The sequence below is a fragment of the Buceros rhinoceros genome, unplaced genomic scaffold (genome assembly GCF_000710305.1).
Source record: "Buceros rhinoceros silvestris isolate BGI_N320 unplaced genomic scaffold, ASM71030v1 scaffold9449, whole genome shotgun sequence".
Lineage (NCBI taxonomy): Eukaryota > Metazoa > Chordata > Aves > Bucerotiformes > Bucerotidae > Buceros > Buceros rhinoceros.
The window spans coordinates 9,219-31,754 of record NW_010433246.1 but is presented as its reverse complement, the minus strand read 5'-3'; the positions used below and the strand labels follow the sequence as shown (position 1 = coordinate 31,754).

At 45.8% G+C, this 22,536-nt stretch overlaps 1 protein-coding gene across 1 annotated transcript in view; it reads left to right on the top strand.

Annotated features, from left to right (window-relative positions):
• NYAP2 (neuronal tyrosine-phosphorylated phosphoinositide-3-kinase adaptor 2) overlaps window positions 1-22,536 on the top strand; it is a 77,422-nt gene that overhangs the window by 50,213 nt on the left and 4,673 nt on the right. Inside the window, exons 3-4 of the mRNA XM_010144042.1 lie at window positions 4,717-5,814; window positions 20,224-20,436. Coding sequence (XP_010142344.1) covers window positions 4,717-5,814; window positions 20,224-20,436 — 1,311 coding nt within the window. The remainder of the gene's footprint in view (window positions 1-4,716; window positions 5,815-20,223; window positions 20,437-22,536) is intronic.

Sequence of the window (22,536 nt, the reverse complement as noted above, 5' to 3'; positions counted from 1 at the left end):
GATAAATACATTTCAATTTGCCTTTGTTTCCCACTGTTGCTCTCCAGTGCTGGCAACCGATGTGCAAGGATTGATATAAACAAATGAATTAAAATATAGGCCTTGTAAAATTCCTTAGAGCCTACGCTGGCAGAAGGTGGGTGGTGAAAAGTGGTGCTAAGGGGTGAAATGGCCTTGTGGCCCGTGACAAAGCAGTGAACTGAACCCAGGTCTCCCGAGCGCCGATCTCTTGCACAGCCCCAAGGATGGTGCCGCTTTAAATTCAGTTTCCCTGAGAATATTCAAGCTTCATCTGCAGCGATAATGAAATTCGACCCAGCGTAAGCGCCGGTGCACAAATGCACTTAAGATCCTGTGCCACGTGGAACACACGGTTCATTCCATTAAAGCCGGTGGGGTTACTCATAGCCTTGGACTTACACACATGCATAGGTTCTGAGCTACCCTGGAGCTGGGTTTTCTCTGCCGAATTATGTGATATAAATCGGAATCTGTGCATCTTTGATTCAGGATCCAGCACGTTCAGGATTTAATTAAAGAAATTCTATTTCCTTTCACTCCTGGAGGCTTTTTTTGATAGAGGTACCCCTCCAAATACAGCGAGATTAATTCCTTCTGCATTTAAAGTAATATTTTTCAGAATTCTTAAAATTTTTAGGTCCCAAATCACTCCTTCATTTAGAAAGAAATTGAATACTGTAGCCTCTTGTAGAACTTGAAAGGGAGGAATGTTCCTGTTAAATGTGTTTTTTATTCTCCTTATTGCGGTGAGTAGCACAATAAATCGCTTGGTCTCTGAACTGCAAAAGCTGGTAAACACCCAAAGGACAAAAGGAAATGACAAAATTCATTTTAGTTTTTAGACGTTTTCACTCATTCGTTATACGGTGAGCAAATAGTAAAACCCAATCTGCTAACACATTTTCCTATTGCAGTCCCTCCTTAGAGAGTACAAAAGCCCCTCGGCAGGGTGAGATGACCAGAAGCGGTTGGATTGCCAGCATTAACTCTGAGAGACGGATTAGCTGGGCATGTCTGAAAGCGATGCGTAACCTTTGCGCTACAAATACTTCATTTCAAAAATGTCATATTTGGCTTATTCAGTAGGGCTTCGTGAGGCTATTTTGAGCGCTCTGCTTCTCGCTGCTGGACAAGACTGCAGTCGTTACACCCCTCATGTTTTGTTTCCCTTGCACTCTGTTGGAGCTAGACAATGGCTTGGTAGTAGGATGCTGTTGAACATGGAAAACTCCTGCCCCAGCATCATCTTTTCCGTGGAGTTCAGTTTGGTCTGCGAGGATGATCGTGCCTCCCGTTTATCAGCTGTGGTGGTTTGGGCGTTTCTGATGCCAAGAGTGTGTTTGTGTCACCAGTATGTCAGCGTGGTTTGCTCTTCATAGGAGTGTGTGTTCCCAGCAGGCACCAAAAGCTTTTCCTGCCTGATAAATGTCACGTAATAAACACACTCTTGTCTGCTCCTCTCTGGAGATTGTCAGATACCCTCCCTTGGCTGGCTGGGGCATCGCGCCAGCACTTTGCATCCATCCCAGCCAGGCACTGGTGGCCCAGGAGGTGTACGAATCCTCCCCACTCCTCTCGTTCGCCTTCCAAACTCTCCTCTCAGCCCATTTCTGGGCTGGCACAGGTGTTCGTGCCCCACGGTCCACTGTTGCAGGGAGCAGCCCTTGCCATGGACCTGAGTCTCAGAGTAGAAACCTTCGTTAAACAAACACGGTAAGCATCTTCCATTGTAGCCCCTTTAAAGCTATCTCAGTTTGCCTCCGGAATGGCCCACTGCAGCTGAGGGGAGTTCCCAGCTGGTGCTGAGCAGTTCCTCCCTTCCCAGATTCCCTCGCTATTTACACTCCCCATTTACCTGTGGATCTTCTCCAGAAAGACTTACAGCACCAGATGTCCCTGCACCATCTAGTGTATGGGAGGTACCTCTATGCCTTTGTAAGGTTTATAAAATATGTAAAGAGTTTGGGTTTAAATTTTAATCTGAAAAGTCCAGTTTGTCAAGGAGGGAAGAAGATCTCAGTGACATTCTCCCTCCTGGAAGTAGATGCTTTAACAAAATAAACTGTGGCAGAGAGAAAAATGCTTTTAACAGAAAATGGGAAGTAGAGCTTTCACCTTGTCGTGCTTTTCCCTGTGTGTCATAGAGCCAGGCTGGGTCGTTTGACCTTTTTGTTGATAATGTCACCGAGGTATTTTAGGCTAATGCTGCAGATCATGCAACGGCAGATGAGAATGCTGCGTGTGTGGCTGCCGTACGTAATTCCTACCCATGCAAAATTGTTTTACAGGACTCGATGGCAGAATGTCAATCATTTTTCCATGACATTTCTCATTTTCTTGTCTGTGATATAGGAGCTTGTGCTGCTGTACATGCAAACCCCAACGCCTAAGGACAGGTCTAGACCATGTAGCAGAACCACTGTGAAAATGGGAGGGAAGAGGCAAAATATGCTATTTCTATTGACTTGTTTGAAAACACAGTATTCTTAACCCCTTTTAGTTATTTTTAGGTAAAAACATCAGCTAACACTAACCTTGAGTGACCTCCAGCACAAGAGCATATTTGGATGCCTTTGGCCATCGTGAACATCTCTCCAGCTAGGGAGGAGGAAGAGTGAGGCTATGGCTGTGAGACAGAGGAGTTCCCAGGATGATACCTGTGGCACAGGGGACAAGGAGGGAGCACAGGGAGCAGGGCTGCGAGGGAGGGGGAGGCAGAGCAGAGGGAACCCTTTGTGTCTCAGGTACCTATTAAGGATGGTAGAACAGTGCACAGGGAACCAGGGACTGTGAGACTCCTCTGGACACAAACGACACGGTTTTCAAGTGCAGCCAAGCCTGTAGAGTTCAGGTCCGGGGCAGTGATCAGGCAGCCTGTGCCAGGCTCAGTGACTGACTCTTCATCTTTGGACACCAATCTGAAAGAGATTGCTTGTGCCAGGGCAGTGAAGCAGATGAACAGAGGCGTGGAGAGAGGACTGAGATCAAGTCTATACATGAACATAATACACAAATACAGACCAAACAAAGGGAATAGTGACTTAGCTGGAAGTGCAGCAAGAAAATCCTGGTGCTGCTGTCAGAGGCATCAGGAGTGATGTTTACTGCAAAGCTCGAATGATTCAGGTAGCATACATCTCATTCCCAAAAGTCTATCCCAATCCATTCAGGAAAATTAATTTGGGTTAATAAAAAGGACAAATTTGAAGTGTTAGGGTACATCCACACAGTGAAAAGCTACCAGCTACTCTTGTCTGAGACAGGTTTCACAGGTCCCTGTCCTGCTGCAGAGTGGAATGTGGTAATTGGAACCATCGTAAACACATAATATTTTTTGATGCTGATGTGTTTGGGGGCGGGGGGAGGGTGGAGGGTGTATTCTGGCAAGAATTCTTTCTCATTTTGCTTTGCTGTACCTCACCTACATGTCAAGAAACAAATGCTGTTGACAGTGAGTGGTCTTATTACTTCGTATACACACACACGTGTACGTTCACAGCTCCACATTCCTAAACAACACCGGGGTCTCGTTCACCACCTGCCCTCATCGCGGTGCCTTGTGTGCGTGGTGAGAGGTGGTTGAGCAGCTCAGAGCAGCAGGAGCAGGTCTGTAGCAGTGAGCTGCACAGCACAGCCCGGTTTGGGAAGGCAGGAAGGCTGCCCTCCTAAACTGGCTGTTTTAAATTGGCCTTAAAACTGAGCAATGAGGTGTGAAGGCTTTTAACACGAGAGCTGTTCGCCCATAGGAATATAAATTAAGTTTAGTGTACGTGGTAAATTTTGTTTCTGAATAGATTTGTTGAGTCCGCTTAGGATAAAAACTGGCTTCACCCAAACATTTAACGAGGCATTTTATTAACCCCAGCATTTAATGAGATGATTTATTAACTATTTATGCAAAGTGAACAAAAAACCATTTCCACAAGTTTCTATATTGTTTGATTCATAAAGGATAATGTCAATGAAACCCTTGACCTCTCACTTCAAATGAGTTTCATCACAGTGATTTGATTTATAATTTCAAACTGAAATGGTCTGTTGTTTCTGGAATAGCCTGTTTGGGAAGGGTCTGTGAGATAATTCGTTCCCTCTTGACTTCACTGACGTCTTGTTCACTCACGGGACAGAGTCCAGGTAAAAGATTAGGATTATCCCAACAGCAGATTCTACAGTGTTTTGTACATGAGTGTTCTCTTTCCCAGTCAGTACCGAAAGAATTGTTGTGCTTTATGCAGGATGTTACTATAAATAACAAGGTCTTCATTCGTCACTGTGTCACTGCAGAGTTACGTCACTGTCATTCCAGTACAAGGTCCAGGATCTTTGCTGTTTTCCCCCAGTCATTTGGGTACTTAATTTGGCGTCTCTTTGGGTCTTTAAAATCCCACAGTGATATTTGGAAAGCATAATATTTAAAAATGGAAAGTCTCCTGTCCTTAGAGTTTGGGAAAGAACAGATGTCTCAGAGGAAGGGAAGTGCTCACTAGCTCCTTGATTCTGGAGCGTCAGAGCATTCTGGGGGAAGATTAGGAGTGTTGGGAATTGGGTGTTATATCTGTAGCATTCTACCAGAGAGAGCCAGCAATGGACTGGTCGCTAGAAATCCATGTCGGATTTGTGACTCTAAGAGAGCTCACATGGCTGATGGGGAGTGTTACAGCCTTCTCATGAATTTATATTTTGCTCTGTTTTCAGTGTCAGCCAAACCAAGACCTCACAGTGATGAGTACACAAAGAAGATTCCACCTCCTAAGCCGAAACGAAATCCAAACACTCAGCTAAGCACATCTTTTGATGAAACGTATATTAAAAAGCATGGCCCTATGAAGTCAGCCCTCACGAGGGATGCCTCTTTGTCGCAGGTCAGCAGTCCTGCCCCAGACACAGAGGAAGAAGAGCCTGTTTATATCGAAATGGTTGGGAATATTCTCAGAGACTTCAAAAAAGACGAGGATGACCAAAGCGAAGCAGTCTATGAGGAGATGAAATACCCTATATTTGATGATGTAGGCCAAGATTCAAAATGTCAATGTGAATACGACCATCACACTTGTTCTTCTCAGTGTGCTACTCCCACAGTGCCTGACCTAGATTTCACCAAGTCTTCAGTGCCATCTACTCCCAAGGGCTTGCTTTGTGATATACCCCCACCATTTCCAAATCTGCTTTCTCACAGACCTCCACTGCTGGTGTTCCCACCAGCACCAGTGCAGTGTTCCCCGAATTCTGACGAGTCTCCTCTGACTCCACTGGAGGTCACAAAGCTTCCCGTTCTAGAAAATGTGTCTTACATCAAACAACAAGCTGGAGCTTCTCCGTCTTCACTGCCACCTCATACACCAGGCCATCAAAAACTGGAGAAAGACCAGACAGTGTCTCATGGAACTAGCACCCCTGGGCACACCTCCTCTCCTCCCCATCCTTCTACCTTATACAGAACACAGTCTCCACATGGTTATCCTAAAAGTCACTCTGCCTCACCTTCTCCTGTCAGTATGGGTAGGTCTCTTACCCCCTTAAGCCTCAAAAGACCTCCACCTTATGACTCTGTACATTCAGGAAGTCTCTCAAGAAGCTCTCCATCAGTGCCTCATTCTACAGCCAGAAACACATTGCAAGAAGGAGGAAAGATGGTAAATGCCTCGGTCAGTACCTACGGGTCATCATCTCAGAGTGGTTCCCGTTCTCGGACACCCACCAGTCCTCTGGAGGAACTAACCAGCCTTTTTACCTCAGGACGAAGTCTCCTGCGGAAGTCCTCCAGTGGCAGAAGATCTAAAGAACCTGCAGAAAGTAAGTTCTTGATGTAATTATTCCTCACTCTTCCTTGTATTCTTTCATTGTGTTTTACTAAATTGCCAAAACCCAAAACCTCAGAAGTCTGAATTCCTTTTATAAGTGTCTTGTGATGGGAAGAAAAGCAACTACTGTTAAAATTATTTTAATCTTCGTCTTGGTAATTTTAGAAACTGTAGTGCCTGTATTTTAAAGAATATAGTGTATACTGCACTGCAGAAGTATAATTCGTGGCTTGGTCTTGCAAAAGGAGTCAGTTTTCATTAACTTTTCCACATGAGTTGGGATCTTCTCACCACGTCACCACGGATCTTGACGGATCCCAAGACACAGGGAATTGTCCATGCAGCTTGTAGCAAAATAACCAAACAGTAGCTGTTTTGTTGGCAGAGATCTGTTGACTACTCTTAACTTGGCCAGTGATCATGGTGCGTGCGATGGCAACCAGAGGTACCAGCTTACACCATTCCTCCCCTTCCACGCTGTGCCACAGAGTATCCCGCTGAGCTGAGCTGTGCTGGTGTGGCTGGTTGGGAGGCCAATCGATCTGGAAACCAATAGGACCTGTAACGCATCACCCCCACACAGAGAAAAACAGAGGAGGAAGTTGTGCAGAAAAACCTTAAGCCAATATTGACTTTTCATGTGCTGTGTCATAAAATCATTGTCCCGCGTGCATACGGAATGTACATCCGCTTCTGAGCTAGGGAAATACGGAAAGAGCGCTGTCCTTCTTTTATCTTATTTATCTCTGTGCAAGTCAGGAATAATGACTCTGAAATCAGAAGGTGGAGGTGAAGATGGAATTAGCACGATACTGGGAACTTGAGTTGGTGCAGCAATTTGCTTAATTTGGCTTTGATATTTTAATGACCTGCTTTATGAAAGTCTTGGCTCCGTGATTCAGCAGGGTTTCACCAAGTGATGGCAGTAATGAAAATAGAGTATCGCCGAATTTGTGGGCTGGGTGAGACCAAGTCTGGACCTAAAAGGCAACTCTTGTAATTTGGAGCAGTTAGGAGGGGTGTGATGTGACATTTATAAATAATTGCAGTGAACTGGTAGGGAGATTGTGGCAAAGTGTAGACAATAACGAATGTTATTAAACGTGCTTCTTATTTGTAACCAATTCCTGCAGCAGATGTGCAAGTCCTGGGAATCTCAGCAAATCTGTGCTGCTGTCTTATACCTCCCTCCGGAAAGGTGTCCTCTGTATGCCACCTGACCAAAGCTGAATGCAGACCTTTCCAGGGACTACTCACTGCTAAGTTTAAAGTAGATCTTGCCCTGCAGACCTATACCAAGAGCAGCTTTCTTCCTGGTCTCTCAAGGAGCCTTCTGCTGGCTCCTTAGGAAGTAGAAATGTGCTCCTTGTTCGTCACAAATGGTGAGACAAGAGAGAGACGAAATAGAAACTGGGTTCTTTAAGGACAAAGCATTCACGTTATAAATGGTCACCAGTGGTGAAAAGGCTCTGGAGTGCAGCTGTATTGAGTAAATGAACAGACTGCCCATCTAATCCGATTGTAATTTGTCTGGTGTTTACACCATGACTTAATCCTGAGGTATTACTGCACTGAGCGGAGCCAGCTTTGTGCTCAGATACTACAGAGGTAGGAGACGCTCTGAGATTTATAGAGAACACACGCAGGTCTGGCGTTTCATGTCTTGCAGTTCTACGTGAGCGTGATCCACCCTAAGGGATCTCAGTGGTGGCGTTTGAGCATAGACGCTGCCGGTGCGGTCGCATCTACGTGCTGTGATTATAGGTAGTGTAGATTGGAGTAATCACATGAGCTGTTAAAGAAATCTTGCCACTGAAAGTCTCGCTGGAAGCCTACAGCACTCATGCGGTCCTGGATTATTTTTTTGAGCTACAGGAGAGCAAATGCAGAGCAGAGGAGTGACTGGGACTGCCATGCTTTTATAGCTGTCACTTCAGTGTCATTTGCTCTCAGCATGCAGGAAGATTTCCAGGATCTAGAGGATAATAAACACCAGAAAAAAAAGACTTTATATGACTCTTATGAAGCCATGCTAGGAAACTAAATATTTGCTTCTGAAATATAAGATTATTCTGAGCACATCTCAGGCAACTTTCTCATCGGATCCTCCGAGGATCGGCCCTCTGTGACTTGTCTGAAGCTCTCACTGCCAAATGCTAGTCCAAAAAAACCCATCACAATGCTAATTGTTGTATTCAGCAGAGTGTATTTGGAAAATATTGCAGCACTTACAGAGAAAACCCTCTCTCCTCTTTATTGTTATTACTGCAACTGACTTTGTGGAAATTTGGCATCTGAGTCCAAACTCGGAATTGTAGCGGTGTTGAGTGGGTTTCTTATGGAGGAGAGGGACCGCACAAACCTCATTTCCACGCAGCAGCTTTGACAAACAAGCAAAGCTGCCCTTGAACCTTCCTGTGTTATTTTCTTTACTCTTCTGCCATTTTTTCTTTTTCATTCCCCTCCATTTTATTCCTGTACAGTTCACTGGAATTGCATTACTGGGAAATCGGGATAAATCAGTGGTAGTAAGGAGGCTGTCACCTCAGGGCCACATTTTCTGAGGAGATGAGCTTCCGTGGAAGCCCTAGACGCTGCTGAGTGCACTCAGCACCCAGCGGCTGCAGCTGTGATGTGTGGATCTGGATTTTATAAGCTGCTCACTTATTGCACTGTGTTCTGCTGAAAACCCTCCTGTGTGCTGTTAGCATCTCAAATATGCGTTACGGTGATGAAGGTGGGGAGAAAAGAACAAAGAAAAATAGATTGCAAGGCCAAATCAGGAAAGAAAAGATCGGTGGAAGATGATCGCAAAGAAAGGCAGAAAGATTGAGAGAACCCCTACGGAAAACTGAGGAAGGATATAGAGCGTGAAAAATGTGGAAGAGTGGAGAAGATAGATATCATTAATTGTCACTGACTGTTCTTTAACCCTTCCTGAGAACGTGGCAGTGTGCCCTGACACTGAAATATCATGCCAGTCGTCAGAGGGAATTCAAAGGGTCCTGCACTGCCGGCTGCCCTCGGGCTGCTGCTGTGGGCCCTTGGCTGAAGGAGGTTATGGACCACTCGGGGACACATCCCCTTCTTTTTGGAGCCTGCTTTGAGCAGGTGTTGCAAATGCTTATCCCAATGAGCTGCAGAACTTCTGTGTTACCTCTGCTGCCAGCCCTGGCTCTGGGCAGGAGGTGTGAGAGGGTCACATGCGATGCACAGCAGCTCACGGCCCCTTTCCTTAGCAGCTCTGCAGGGCTTCATAGCAGCGTTAGCTTTTGTTGAGTAGAGACCTTCGCTCTTCAGCCTCTAGTCACAGAGAGGGAGGAAATTTGTGAATGTGCTACTTCAAAAATTCGGTTGAAGTGATTGAAATTTGGGAAAATTATAAACATTTCCTGTTCCTAGCTGGTACCCACTGCATTAGGAATCTAGAACATTTTATTGTAAGCTGTCAAATAATGTGAGGAGATGTGCAGAAGAGGCTCAGCTTGGTAAAAAGGAGCTCGTGCTGGTTTCAGGCACCTGAGACCCTCCTGTGGAAAAATCGTGGTCTTAGAGTAAAAATTTAGAAATTTTTAGGTTTTGGTTCTAGAAAGTTTTAGGTTTTGGGGTTTTTTTTTGAATGCTGTTGCTTTCCAGGGAGCTCAAAAGCAGGTTTGGGATGGATAGAACAGTGTGTTGGAAAAGAGTTTGGGAAAGGAGTCAAGGGAAAATTCCCTCCAGGTGGGTCTGTGTGGTTGTTTAACCTCCACCTCTGTGCATTAAACTCAGGACAAGGCACGCAGACAGACGGGGCAGGATTTCAGTCTCTAACACTGAGTCTCAGCTGTGTGGTAGTTGAGCAACAGTGTGTAGTGGAGTAACTATGACGCTTTTTATGTCATCTAGGTTAATATACTTTCTGCAGCTCTATCTAAAGGGATGTCAGGCTAATTCTCCAGCCCTTTTCTGCGCTGTAGCTGATGGTTGCATGCAGTAGGAATGCTGTGCTCCACCTGAGGAGACAGGCACAGCTTTACAGAAATCACTGCACAACCACAGTTACTCCTGAACCTCAGAGCCAGAGGTGCGTTGGCTTCTCCATCACAGGCAAAGCAGCTGCTCCACTGGAAATCAGCTTTTCTGGTCTGACGAGCCACGGTACATGTGAGGTTGGACGAGATGATTGCAGCAGTTGCATCTTGTTTGACAGTGCTGAAAGCAGATCTGAAAGAAATGACTTAGAGGAGGGAGTAGGGGGAAGTGCCAGAGGAAAAGGAATAGAGGATGAGAGAACAGCAGCTTTGAGGAGGATGGCACTCCTCACCACTGGAAGCGGCTGGTCTTACCACAGGCAGCTGCGTGTAAATAAAGCCCGAAGAAGGCTCTGTCCTGGCCCATCAGTTACTACCCATCAAGACAAACTCAACTGAGGGAGTTGCCATGTCAGAAGTGCTTTCTTCAGGTGCTCACGTACGAGTTCAGGGCAAGAGCTTGGTACCCCTGCACGCACAAAAGCCGTGAGCCGTCTGCCCTGCTGTCAGCCACATCTCAGGCTCTGCCCTTCACTGAGGGACATGACCCTTGGGGTTAGCGTGCCAAGGGGTGAGACCGAACTGAAAATGACTGACGTGTAAACATGGCAGTGACCTCCTGCGGTCAGCATCCTCCAGGAACCGAGCTCTTGGGGAAGAAACAGGATCCGTTTTGCAGCTGAGTGGTCTTGAGTGCTGCTTCGGCCATACCTGAGGTTGTCCTTCACCAGAAATCCTTATATCTGGGAGGCACTGGGCTAAGGACTGTGATCCAGATCTGCCAGCCCAGCCAGCTGGAGCCCCTTACTTGTCAAAGCTGACATGTGTTCCCCAGTCAACAACCGCAGGAAAGGACTGGGAAGGAAGATCAGAGTGTGACATTCAGCTAAGCAGCAAAGGCAGGAGACCCGCGTTTCACCCAGGTTCATTTGAAGCAGGAAGGGATGAGCTGAGAAGCAAAGGTACAAAGAAACCTGTGAAAGCACATGCGACAGCTTGTGTGTCCCTGGCTGCCAATCTGCTGCCGAAGCATCGCCGGTGCCACTCTGTTTTGCATCGCGTGCCAGTAACTCAGTTCTTTCCCGGTGCTGAGGATGATAACGCCGGGTCTGAGAACTTGTTCAGGACGGACAAACCAGCAGGTACCCGGTCCTTGGTGGAAATGCACCTGCCGGAGTTACCTTGCTGCTTTTGCGCAGAAGCCAGTGCGTCCATTTCAAGGGCATTGCTCGCCCGAGGCACTCGCGGGTGGGATGTCCCCTCCGTCTTTAAGAAGAAGGAATGTCTTCGTTACGTGCAGTTATTAAAACAGCAAACAGGCGTTTTGAGACACCGTGCAATGGTTTTTCTAATTGGTACCACGACGTTGTCTCCTCTTCTAATTCAGCAGTTCAGGCTCATCGGAAACAGGCCCTCCTGGGACTGTGACCGTATACAGAAGCATTGAAGAAGACATAATTTCATAAATAATTGCTCAGGTTTTTCTGGAAACAGCTGCTGTTTCTGATTATGTGTATGGGGTTTCTTATTCCTTCTGTTTATATTACTTCACTGCTTGATAGAGTTTCTGGTTTGTGATTTAGTCTTTTTGTGAAGAAGAAATAAACTTGTAAGGAGTGAAAAAGAAAAATTAATGGAGATAAAGCTATTCTCTTTCTGTTAGAGTTCAGTAAAAGATGGTTTCAGGTAAAGGACTGAAAAAATGTGTTTTCTCTTTAGGTTTAATGCACAGGAAATGTAAGGCATGTGAAAGTTGTTAAAAATAAAGAAAAAAAATGCCTTAAATTCACTTACCAGCACCTACTTCACTGTGGTGTGAATAAGCAACATAACACATGCTGCACTTAAGGACGTGGGTAGTGATAATAGGTCTGGAGTTTTAAGGGCTATTGATTTTTTTATTATTATTATTATCATTATTATTTCCCCCTTGAACAGAGCTTTCTAAGCCAGAGAAGTATCTTGACCTTTAGGCCAAATCCTCAGCACTTATAAATCACTGCTTCTTATTTGAAATCGGGAGAGCTACTCCAGTTTACACCATCTGTGTCTCTGGCATCAAGGAAATAAATGTGTCCTTGGTGACTAGAACAGCTTGTATGGAGTGGTGCAGTCACACAGCAGGACGGTGAGTCGGAGGGATTATTGTCGTCTTGTCTCCAACAGGACCACACGATTTACGACCAGTTTATGGGTGCTCAGTGATACTGGTAAGAAATGCTTAATGGTGGTGTTTTCCATGAGCATAATGGTAATATCCCTTCAGCAAAACTGCTGAGTACCGCTTCTTAAATTTCCCTGTGTGTGTTTTGGGGAAGGTGGTATCAGCACAGAGCATAAGGGTCCTCCTTTTGTCAAAGAACTATGGGGGAAAAACAGGGCAGAAAAGCTACAGAACATGGCTGGATTGAACAAAGATGTGTTTAAACTTCGTCTGCTACAGAGCTGTTAAGGGCTTGTCTGATTAACCCGGTGTCAGCTGGAGATAATTTATTTTAAAATAATGTAGAGCCTCTCACTGGAGGAAACGCCTGGTGACAGCTTTGGTTTGTAGAACTTTTGTAGAGTCTCTTACTGGGATGGAATTGCAGCGGTTGGAGAGGCAGCAGTTTGAAGCAGGAATTGCAGTTCCAGTGTGAAAGTGCTGCCTGTGCGCTTGGCTGTGGGGAAGGGAGAAGCAGGTTCACAGGACTGTGGATCAAAGCAGCAGCTGGGGACCGCAGGGCATCTTTCGGTGGGTCAGCTTGGCTGGTGCGATGGCTTTCAGGTGGGACCAGCCAGTGCTCCTGCCTTCAGCTTCAGCAGTACAGGGCTTCTGTTCCAAGGCAGCAGCTAGGTGTTTCAGAACTTGCCATTAGAACTGAACACTGGACCCCAAACTGGGGTTTTTCCCTAAGTTAAGAGGCAGATTTTCTTTGCATTAGGGTTCAAGTGCATTTTTCTTTGTTAAATCCTAGAAGTAAAACCAGAGACCGTTAGTGGGAAGACCTGCATTGATTGTGTTGGTTTTTAAGAGGCATGATGGTCATAGAGCACTTTGACATGTTCCCCAGGTAGGGAGACAGGGTAGAGACAGCACCTCAGCCTGTTCACTTAAACCAAAGCACAGGGTTTGTTTGGGAAAAATAGGTCCCCTCAGCCACACAACCAGCCCCAGGACAAGGACTGTGAGCTTTAGGAAGGTGAAACACTCTGCAAGTTCCAAAGAGAGCAGAACATAACTTTCCCCCCAAAATTTATTGTGAGCAAAAAAACAGTTTTGCAAAACAAAAGCCGCTCTTTTGCCTCAGAAGCTGGAATATCTACATCATACCCTGAGAGGAGCTGCTCGAGATCGTTGTTAAATGAAAGTCTTTTGCATGCTGGCTTACGGTCTGAAGCCTGGTTTCTTCATCTCTTGAGCTGCTGTCGCTGCATCGTCACAAGAGATGGGGTTTAATTAAATGCCTTATCTGTACTTGCAGTCACAGCTCTCGCTGTAGTAGCTGCATGATTTTAAGAGAAGATGGTGGGAACTTTGGAATAAAGGAAAGAACAAGGTTTCCTCCCTCAGTTCTAAAATCCTGAAGTACTTCTCATTGCTCTTCCCTAAACTGCCTTTACCTTCCTGGCCTGCGTACCAAAGATTGACCCTTTCTGGGGCGGAGTGGTTTATATCTCCATTTTTAAACAACCCACCTTTTCTGGCGTGTCTGATTTGATTTCTGGCAGAGTGAGCTCAGTTCTTAAATCTCATCATTAAAGGTTCATTCCAAAGGTTCTTGAAGTATGAGACAAGATCTACTTCAGGGGATGCCACCAGAGGTTATGGCAAGAGGGGTCCTCTGCTCGCCTGAGGCTGCTGGTCCTGGCAAAACTCCGCTGCAAACCGAGGCCCCTGGGCGTCCACAAGGTAGCAGCGAATAGTACGAAGACTACGATGGTGGATGCCAACATTATGCTAATCGTTCCTGTCAGTGTATTATCTAATTTACCCATAATACCCTGATAAACAGTTCTAGGCTCTCAGCTGAGGAAAGGTGGATACGCTTCTCCTTGGGTTTTCTCTGCACCTTGCAGGAGTCCACCAGTAACACGAGAAATCAGCATTGGAAATAGCTGTGTTCAGGTTGTACGTGTACCACCGATTCCAGCGCTGAGCCGTGAGTCCGTAGGGGTGTACAAACACCCTTGGTGTAGGTGAGGTGAGAAGAACAGGAGCGCTGAGGAAGTAATTGTCAGGTTAATAACACCTATTTCAGCATTAGGTTCATTTACATCCGCTTTGATGTGAAGGTGAAGGTTACTTTCACTCCTCTGAACAGAATTACCCATCCCAAATAATTATTTTTTTGTTAAAACATGCAATTAGCACTTTATCTGGCATTTAAGAATGAGTAAGGAGAACTATTGTTCTTGTAACCACTCATCTGAAAAAGAGAAGCTGTGTCTGTAATTTTGCTGGAGATGGAAATGTGACTTAAATTCCTAACTCAAAAACTACCTTCTTCCAGGAAATGTGTAGCTGTCTTACTGTTCGGGCAGCCTTTGCCTGATATGTATTTAATACACATGCTGTAGCACGCGCAGAGACACTTGTGCCAGTCACACCAGTGGCTCTGCACGCTTGTGGGAGTGGTACTAGTAACGTCTTGCAAGCAGAGGTACTGGCCAGTGCTGTGCGAGGCCGTTCTGCGGTGGTTCCACGTGTTGCCTCAGGAGCTGAAGCGGGTGCTGTCAGGGTTTAGCCAGCAAGAGTGAAAAATGAAAGTTCACAAAATGTAAGCGGGGAGGGTCTCAGGTGATTGTTTAAAGTCAAGAAAAGACAGCCTGGCATGAGGGGTTCATTCTGTGAGCAGGATGAGCCTCAAGCGTTGACTGGTGGAGCAAAGAGTGCCTGGGACCCCAACCCAGGCTTGGCACGGGGGCTGCACAGCAAAGCTCGGTTTTGATAGAGGTAGTTAAAATACAGACAGAATACCCAGGAAGGAAGTTATTTTCACTCCAACTTTCTAATTGGTTTTTCAATGTCAAAATGTGAGAGTGAGGGTTTCTGTCCCCAATTTTCTCAACCAGCGTCCACCACTGCCTCTGCATTTTCCTGACTAAGCACAGGTTCTCGCTGACTACTGAACCTGGGTGCAAGTGTACGCTGTGGAACAGAAGTGCTCCAAGGTGGAAAACCCTGCGTTCAGACTGCTGGGAGACTGTGAGGGCTGGTTTTCAGCAGAAAGGTTGACCAGAAAAGTGTTGACATGTTTGCTGTAGTCAGCACTTCTATGAGCGACTGGTATTTTTGAAGTGAAACTTTGAGACTTAAGGTCAGGAACTCTCTCCAGACACGTTTTTCCTACAGGGTCTGTGTGTTTTAGCTTTTTTGGCTGGAAACGGGACATGTTCTATTGTTTCTATAATGTGTGCCCTAACACAGTCAGCTGGGTCGAATGGCTCTCCTCAGGTAAGACTCCAAACGGGGTTTCCTGCATTTCAGTCCATCATCAATGCCTGAGAGGATTTCTCCTCTTACTCTAGGGTACCGAGTAATGTTAAATGTACATCTTACCATGCAGAATTTTTAAAACTTCATCTTTTAAGTGACTGACAACGCCAGCTGAAGGGTATTGAAATGTAATTCTATTCTATTCTACTTTTTGTTTTGACCAGATTATAAGGCTCATGATTTTCATGGAATATTTTCATTCTAAAGCTTTGGAAGATCTGTGGTATGAATCTACCCTTTCTTTTTCAGTCTTCAATTAATTGCAGTGTGGGGTTTCTCTTTTCCTATCTTGTTTTCCTGTGGGACAGCCACAGAAAACCGACCGAGCACATTTCCCCGGCAGCGCCCACTTCCCCTCCCTTTGCAGGCTGCGGCCAGCAGATGAGATCTCACAGAAGTGATGTGATTTCACCCAACCAACCCACCCTGGCGCTGCTCACAGGACCACATGCTCGGTGAACGCTGGGAAGCGTTTCAGCCACGTCTCCTTAAACGTTAGCTAGTTTGTGAGACTCTTTCAGGCTTTCTATTGATTTTGCATGGAACTAGGTCAGAGCTGCTTTTAATTGAACATGCTGGCTGCCACAACTCTCACTTAACTGTAAAAAAGGGGTATTAAAAATTGATATGCAAAGCAAACTTCTACTTAATTAGCAAGCAGATGAAGTCAGAATAGACAAACCGCCATAGTTAATACAGATGAGGAAATGGTTTTCACTCTCAGGATAATATACTCCTATTTTGGGGGGACAAATGGCTTAAGCACTGAGAATTATCCACATTTCTTGCATGAAGAGCCTCTTTGTTTGCTTTGGGGGAGGTTGGGGTGCATTCACAGCTGTGCAGATCAGACACCCCGCCCCGAGAAAGGCAGCGAAAGGCAGCTCAGGTTTTCAAATGTGCAGTAAAAGTAAACAAAACTCGCCAGCGTGCAGAACGAGGCAACAGTGGGATTCCCTCCAGGACGTACCATCGGACGTCTGTGGAAGTGGTTGGACCGAGGTGCCAGGTGCTGGCTGCTGGCAGGGTTGTGTGGGACATTGGTGATGAGTCGCGCCGAGCAGGGTGAGCCAGGTCCACAGCTCTGCCCTGTGTATGAGGGTAGGAGCTGGAGCCTGGGATGTGTCTCTCACAATCATGTGCGTGCTGGCTGCGGTCAGTCCCATGTCTCCACCCCTCTGGATGGCAGCTGTGCCCTGGGGATGCTCCTGTGCCCTCGGCCAGGACCTTGCCCATCTTGTAGCCCTGGAGGTGAAGTCTGATGCATGGGGCTGGCAATCAGGAGCTCTGAGTCATGCCTGAACGCCATCCCAAGTGGCTTCCTCTGCTTCACACCTGTATGTGTGTGCTGAAGTTCAGACCCTGCAAGCAAGAGCGTTGACTTCCCCCAGCATGCCAGTTGTGCCCAGAGTGATGTATTATTTATTTGGGTTTATAACAAACACAGAGAAAAGAGTAAATGAATAATGCATGGGCGATTAGCTTATATATCTCAGCTCCGAGCTGAGAGGTGGCAGAGAGCAGCCCTCCCTTTAAGTTCCCAAAGACAATCCCTTTTCTTCCTTCCCCGAATCCCCAAGCCGTAACAAAGGTTCTGCCATTTATTGGTGACAAAGGTTCTGCTGCCTATGACCCAGCGTTACACTAAGGAGCCATCGGGACCTGAAGTTACTTTGCGCTTAAGAGCAGAGTGGCAGATGGGCCAGAGAGTCGATGTTCACGTGAGTGATGGCTCCTCAGGTGAGGGGCTTCCCATGGCTGTGTTTTTCAGCTGAATAACACAGTTTGTTTCCCCTTTCCTTTGGCATTGATGAGTTTTCCAGTACCACAGCTCACGTGCCAGCCTTGCCTAGTGTGCATCTTTCATAGCAGGGAAATTGTACATGTCAATTATTTGTTAAATATATTATCTCTGAGAGATTTTAGCGACCATCTTATTTGTGAAATGGAAGAGCCTGAAATTCCAATGAAATAAATAAGAAAAATGCATCTCTTTGAATATTGAAATACAGTGACACCTGGAAGCGCTTGAAACGTTTGAATGCGTTTATGGCAGTTCAACCAACTGTGTCCATAAATATTTAAAGTGGTGAATTATTTCTTGAAATTTACATTTTTATGTACTATTTTGGCTTACGAATTATTGAACAATAAAGATGCTTTCCATAATAATTTCAGCTTTCAAAATACAGCGCTTGACTGTGAAAAGATTTGCCCGTGGCCATCACATGATGGAGTGAGCTCTCAGCATAACACTGAGCTCCAGAATCGCCTGATTCCAAATTAAGGTTTTTAACAGCATGAGGTAACTTAGATCCCATCTGTTTCTGCACTTCTCAACTCAAAAATAAAAGCTGTGCAGCAGCTACTGTCACCTTTCAGCAGAACGCCTGTATGACTAGTTAGAGTTGGTGCTTTCGGAATGGGATTGGTGTGGATGAAGTGGCCGTTGAAGTCCTGCTGCAGCTCTTGTAAAGGTTTCACTGTTTACAGTGCGCTGGTTTGGTTTCCAGTCGGTGGGAAGGTCACCACCCCGCAGGTAACCCCAGCCAGGAGCTACGCATGTCTTCCGCCTCCTGCCGACACCTAGCTGGAGCTTTTGTGAGACACTTGGTCCACGGAGCTGTGTTTGCAGCAGGAAGTAGTTGCCATATGAAAACATCCAAGTGACAGGGACAGTCACCAGAAGGTCCCAGAAATGTGCCGTGACCAGGGAGAGGGGAGCGTTGAACATTCCTGGAGCTGTCACGGGCACATTAGAACTGAAGTGTGCTCTCAGTCAAGCCAGAGCTAGCACAGAGATTTTTATGATGAATTTGAGCATGATCCCCATTGACATTTATTACAGAAGCTGAAATTATTCTAAAATCCTCCCAAAATACTTGAGCAAAAGTGAGGCATTAAATTGGTTTGGGTTTTTCATTTTTTATGTACTCTCAAGTGAGCAGGGAAATAATATTTACAGAAAACTGTCTAAAACACTGAGGTGTTGTTTTTCTGACTGTGTATCAACGTTAGCGATTGTGATCTCCAAATACTGACGGCTCCGGCTCCGCGATGGGTTGCGTGACGTTGGTATCTGAGCCAATCTGCTTTTCATTTTTAGGATATATTGCTTTTCAGATAAACAGAGAACTGAAAATCCCCACGAAGGGACAGCGGGATGTGAATTTCCCAAGTCTAGACAGCCAGCTGAAGAGCGATTTCCTACACCTGATAAAGAAGTCGAGCCTAAGCCAGGTCTCTGTTTAGTCTGGGTATTTCCATGGTTTCCAGCTGGTTGCAGAGAACTGCTGAGCTTTGATTCAGCCGATAAAAAAACTAAGAACGCACAAATCATTTTTATCAGGCAACTAGTACAAATGCTTCTCCGTTAAGTGAACCAAAGTGGGTAAATGCTCAGCTCCACACACGAGAGAGTGTTTCCACTGCGGCGAGGAGTGGGATTTCCAGGGGGGTGGTCAGGTGGTGGCAGTGAGGCAGAGGAGGTTTCCTCTTGGGTAATCACAGTGTTTCCAGGAGCAGCCAGATGATGTAGTAAATTAAATACATCTATTGAATGAGGCATTATGTTGGTGGGCACTTGCAGGGCTGAATTCTGACTACTTTTTTGGCTTTCTGTTCATTTTGCTGTGAGAGAAGAGCTGCGATCCCGACAGCATCCTGTGTTGGTGGGAAACTGGACTGGGAGCATTTCCAAAGAATCTCGAAACTTTGTTTGTGTCTTTCCTTCCCCCAGATAAGGAGGAACCTAGAGAAGTGAATGTTATGGGGGTAAAGAAAAAAATGAGATGTGCTTGCACGTTATGTGAGAAAGTACATCGTTGTTTTTGACAGAGCAATGCTCAGAAAAAATGCAAGAGCGTTTTTGTTGGTAACTGAAACAGTTCAGCTCTTGTTGTAGTTTGGTAGATGTCATGTCCCATCGATGCAGGCTGGTGCTGTTCAGCCTCACACCCCGTTGGGTTACCCGCTCGGAAAAACAAGTGGTTCGGATTCTTGTCACAGTGTCTTTTTGCCCACATTAAGGAGGTAGGTGACCCAAAAGTTCAGAGAAGAGGTTTGGGCTTTGAAGTTCTTTGTCACACAAAGCATCACCAAATCGTAGTTTGGAGAGTTGCTGAACAGGGGTCATTTTATTGTGTTCTCATGGAGCGTTACTACTGTGAGTAATTAAAAAAAAATCTTGATGGTTGTAGCAGGATACCCTTACCATTAATGTTTACCATGAACTGGTAGTAATTAATGAAATACGCCAGCGACGACGCAAGCAGCCACCGCTGCTTCACTGGAGAAACCATTCCATTGGCTTTAGACCTTCTCCTCCTTACGTTGACTCACGGTGTTGTAGGCAGAAATTGTTTTCTGACTCCAAGGATTTTCCATCCAAGTGAAATTTTAATTCCCTGGGTTATGGAGCTGGGCGCACCCAAAATATTGATGCTGGACAATTTTGTGGATTGTGTGCTTTTTATCAGAGCTTATCAGGAGTACAGACGTGTTGCTGGCACAGTATTGCCTTAGGAGAGAGCATCCTTCAAAAGTGTCTGAAGAACTTGTTCCCAGTGAAATGAAGCTGAAAAGGATTCAAGTATTTCCATGAATTGTTAATAAAAGTATACTTTGGTAGGATACCAGTCTCAAAAGTGTCTTCCTGGAATATAAAAGTTGAATTTTATCCATCTGCTGCGTTGTGCATGGTTTGAATAATTTAAAAGTGTATTGAAACCTACATAAACCACATTTTTTTGGCCTAGATGGTAAAATCATTGTATAGATTGTCCTTAAAGGATTTATATATGGTACATATGGAAGGATTTGGTATATATGGAACATTGAGCAGAAGATTGTTATATGACATGGGTAATTAGCAGACGCTCTGTAACGAAATGTGCACTTGTGTGTTTTGTAGAACCACTAGATGAGCTGAAGATCCGGAGTCACAGCACTGAACCACTACCAAAGCTGGAAAACAAAGAGAGGGGAGGCCATCACGGGACAGCTTCCTCCAGGGAGCCAGGGAAAGCTCAGGAATGGGACGGAACGCCAGGCCCACCCGTGGTGTCCAGCAGGCTGGGGAGATCCTCTGTCAGCCCAACCATGCTGGCTGGAAGCAACAGCTCAGGTAGGTCAAGCAGCAGAGCAGGGGAGATCTCATGAATCTGCTTGGGAGCTGAAGGATCTCTAAAGATGTAGGTAAGCACCCAGAGTCTTTAGACTGCCAGGTATCTTCTTCTCGAATGCGCCCTGCCCACTGACTGCTGCACTAATCCACGTGGTGCTGTCTGCACATGCTCTGTCCTGGAACCAGACTGGGGTGGTGGCAGGTAACATACACGTGTAAGTGTTTTAAAGAAGTAAGGAATTCTGCTTGACCTTGGAAAGGGAAAAGATCTTCCCAGGAAGTTCAGAAATTCCACTGTGACAGACAGCCACAACAGTGCCCTGCTCAGAAACAAAGCTGTTGCACCGATCCGCACCCTGGGAGGAGAGGGGCAGCCTTGGCCTTGTGCTTGTGCAGGAGCTCCTGTAAAAGTGACTGTGGATGACAGAAGTGCTAAACTGACACCACACCATTTTATTCATGGAACTTTATATCTATGAAATAGAGAATTGCCATAAACCATGAGAAATAACACAGCGTTGTTTATAAGTGGGCTAAGATGGGCAGAGCTGGTACCTGACTGGACATCTATACACAGGTAGAGCTCTGGCATGAGCACCACGTTGTTACTTTGTGAGGTTGATGGTTCTGTTAAAAGAGTAACTTCACTGCTTACTGGTTGGATTGTGAAATATCCGCTTCAAACCAGTCAGCACATGTAGCACTGGAGCCTCTCGGTCAATGTTCAGTAAGCGTAACACCAGGAACGAGGTAGGAATGTTCCAAGTTAGCTCGTAGCCTTGTTAAAAATTCTCTTCCCAGTGTATTAGAGCATCTTCTGTGCTCATGCAGGTGAGAGGATGAGGTTACAGGTACCACATCAAAGCATCGGGACATCTGATAATGAGACCAAAGCTGTGGACCCACCTTTTCAGTTCTGCAGGATGACAGTACGGAGCAGGATGGAAGAGAAATGAAAATTAGAGAGTAAGATCTTAGCAAAACATAGCACTTCTGTCCACCCTTCCGACATCCGTTTTTTTTTAAAGAGTTGGTTGATCTCCAAAGCAGACAAAGCCTGTTGGCCTCAATCTTCGCTTGGCATCAGCAAACTGTAAGAGTTGTTGAATCACGCCTTGATTTAGTTAACTGTGACTTTGTCTTACATAGCTCACGCTGTCAAGAGAAAACTATGGAAATATTTTATTGGCGGAACTTTGACTCCTTTTTATGATTAAAATCTGAGAGCTCATTATGATTTTTCTTTCCCTGCGGTTTTTATGACATTTCATTTGACGAATGTTGCTCTCATCTGCCGTGAATATTTTTTCTCCTGTGTCTCTAACTGTTGCCTGAGCAACGTGTTTTACCTTTAGTCGGTAAAGGTAAAATGCCTTTAGTCGGGGGGGCACTGCATTCAAAATGCCGTACACCGCTCTCCTCGATGAACAAGTACAGGAACTGCCATGGTTCGTTCGTCACAATTAAATTAGAACAGTAACAGAACGTGAGAAGGGGGATTTAGTACACCTGTGTGGATACAAACGCTTTCGGGAGTCCAGGAGATAAAGTAATCCCGCACTGGGAATTTAGAACTTAGATTTACCACAGGACCAAGTCAAATCTGGGCAGTCCCCAGGACAGTGGTCGCTGCTGCTGCTGCTGTGCTCGTTCCAGTATCGCAGATAAGAGGGAAAAGGCTGCTTTTTTTATGCTGACTTGTCCTTGACACCCCACTGTTTGCTGCCAGACTTCTGGTTCAGAAGGGTGCAGGCATTTATTAGGGCAGTGTTGGAGTAGTGTGAAGAAATTCCCTGGCCTGTGAGGTGCGCAGGGGGGTCACCATCTCCAAAGCCTGATGGTTCTCTCCTCTGACTCGTGACTTGTCAATGCTGCTTTCTGTTTCTGACGGGGAGCGGCGTGGGGGCACGCTGGCAGTCAGGAGAGCCAGCGCCGTTGTCATGAGCAGCCAGAGGAGAGCTGAGAGACAGAAGGCTGCGATAACTCCGCTCCAGGAGCTTTGATGAGTATTTTCTGGAACGTTGATGCTTTCTTCCTAACCGCAGCCACGCGGCATTTTGCACTGCCACCTGCTGCCAGAGCCAGGCTCTGAGCTGCCTT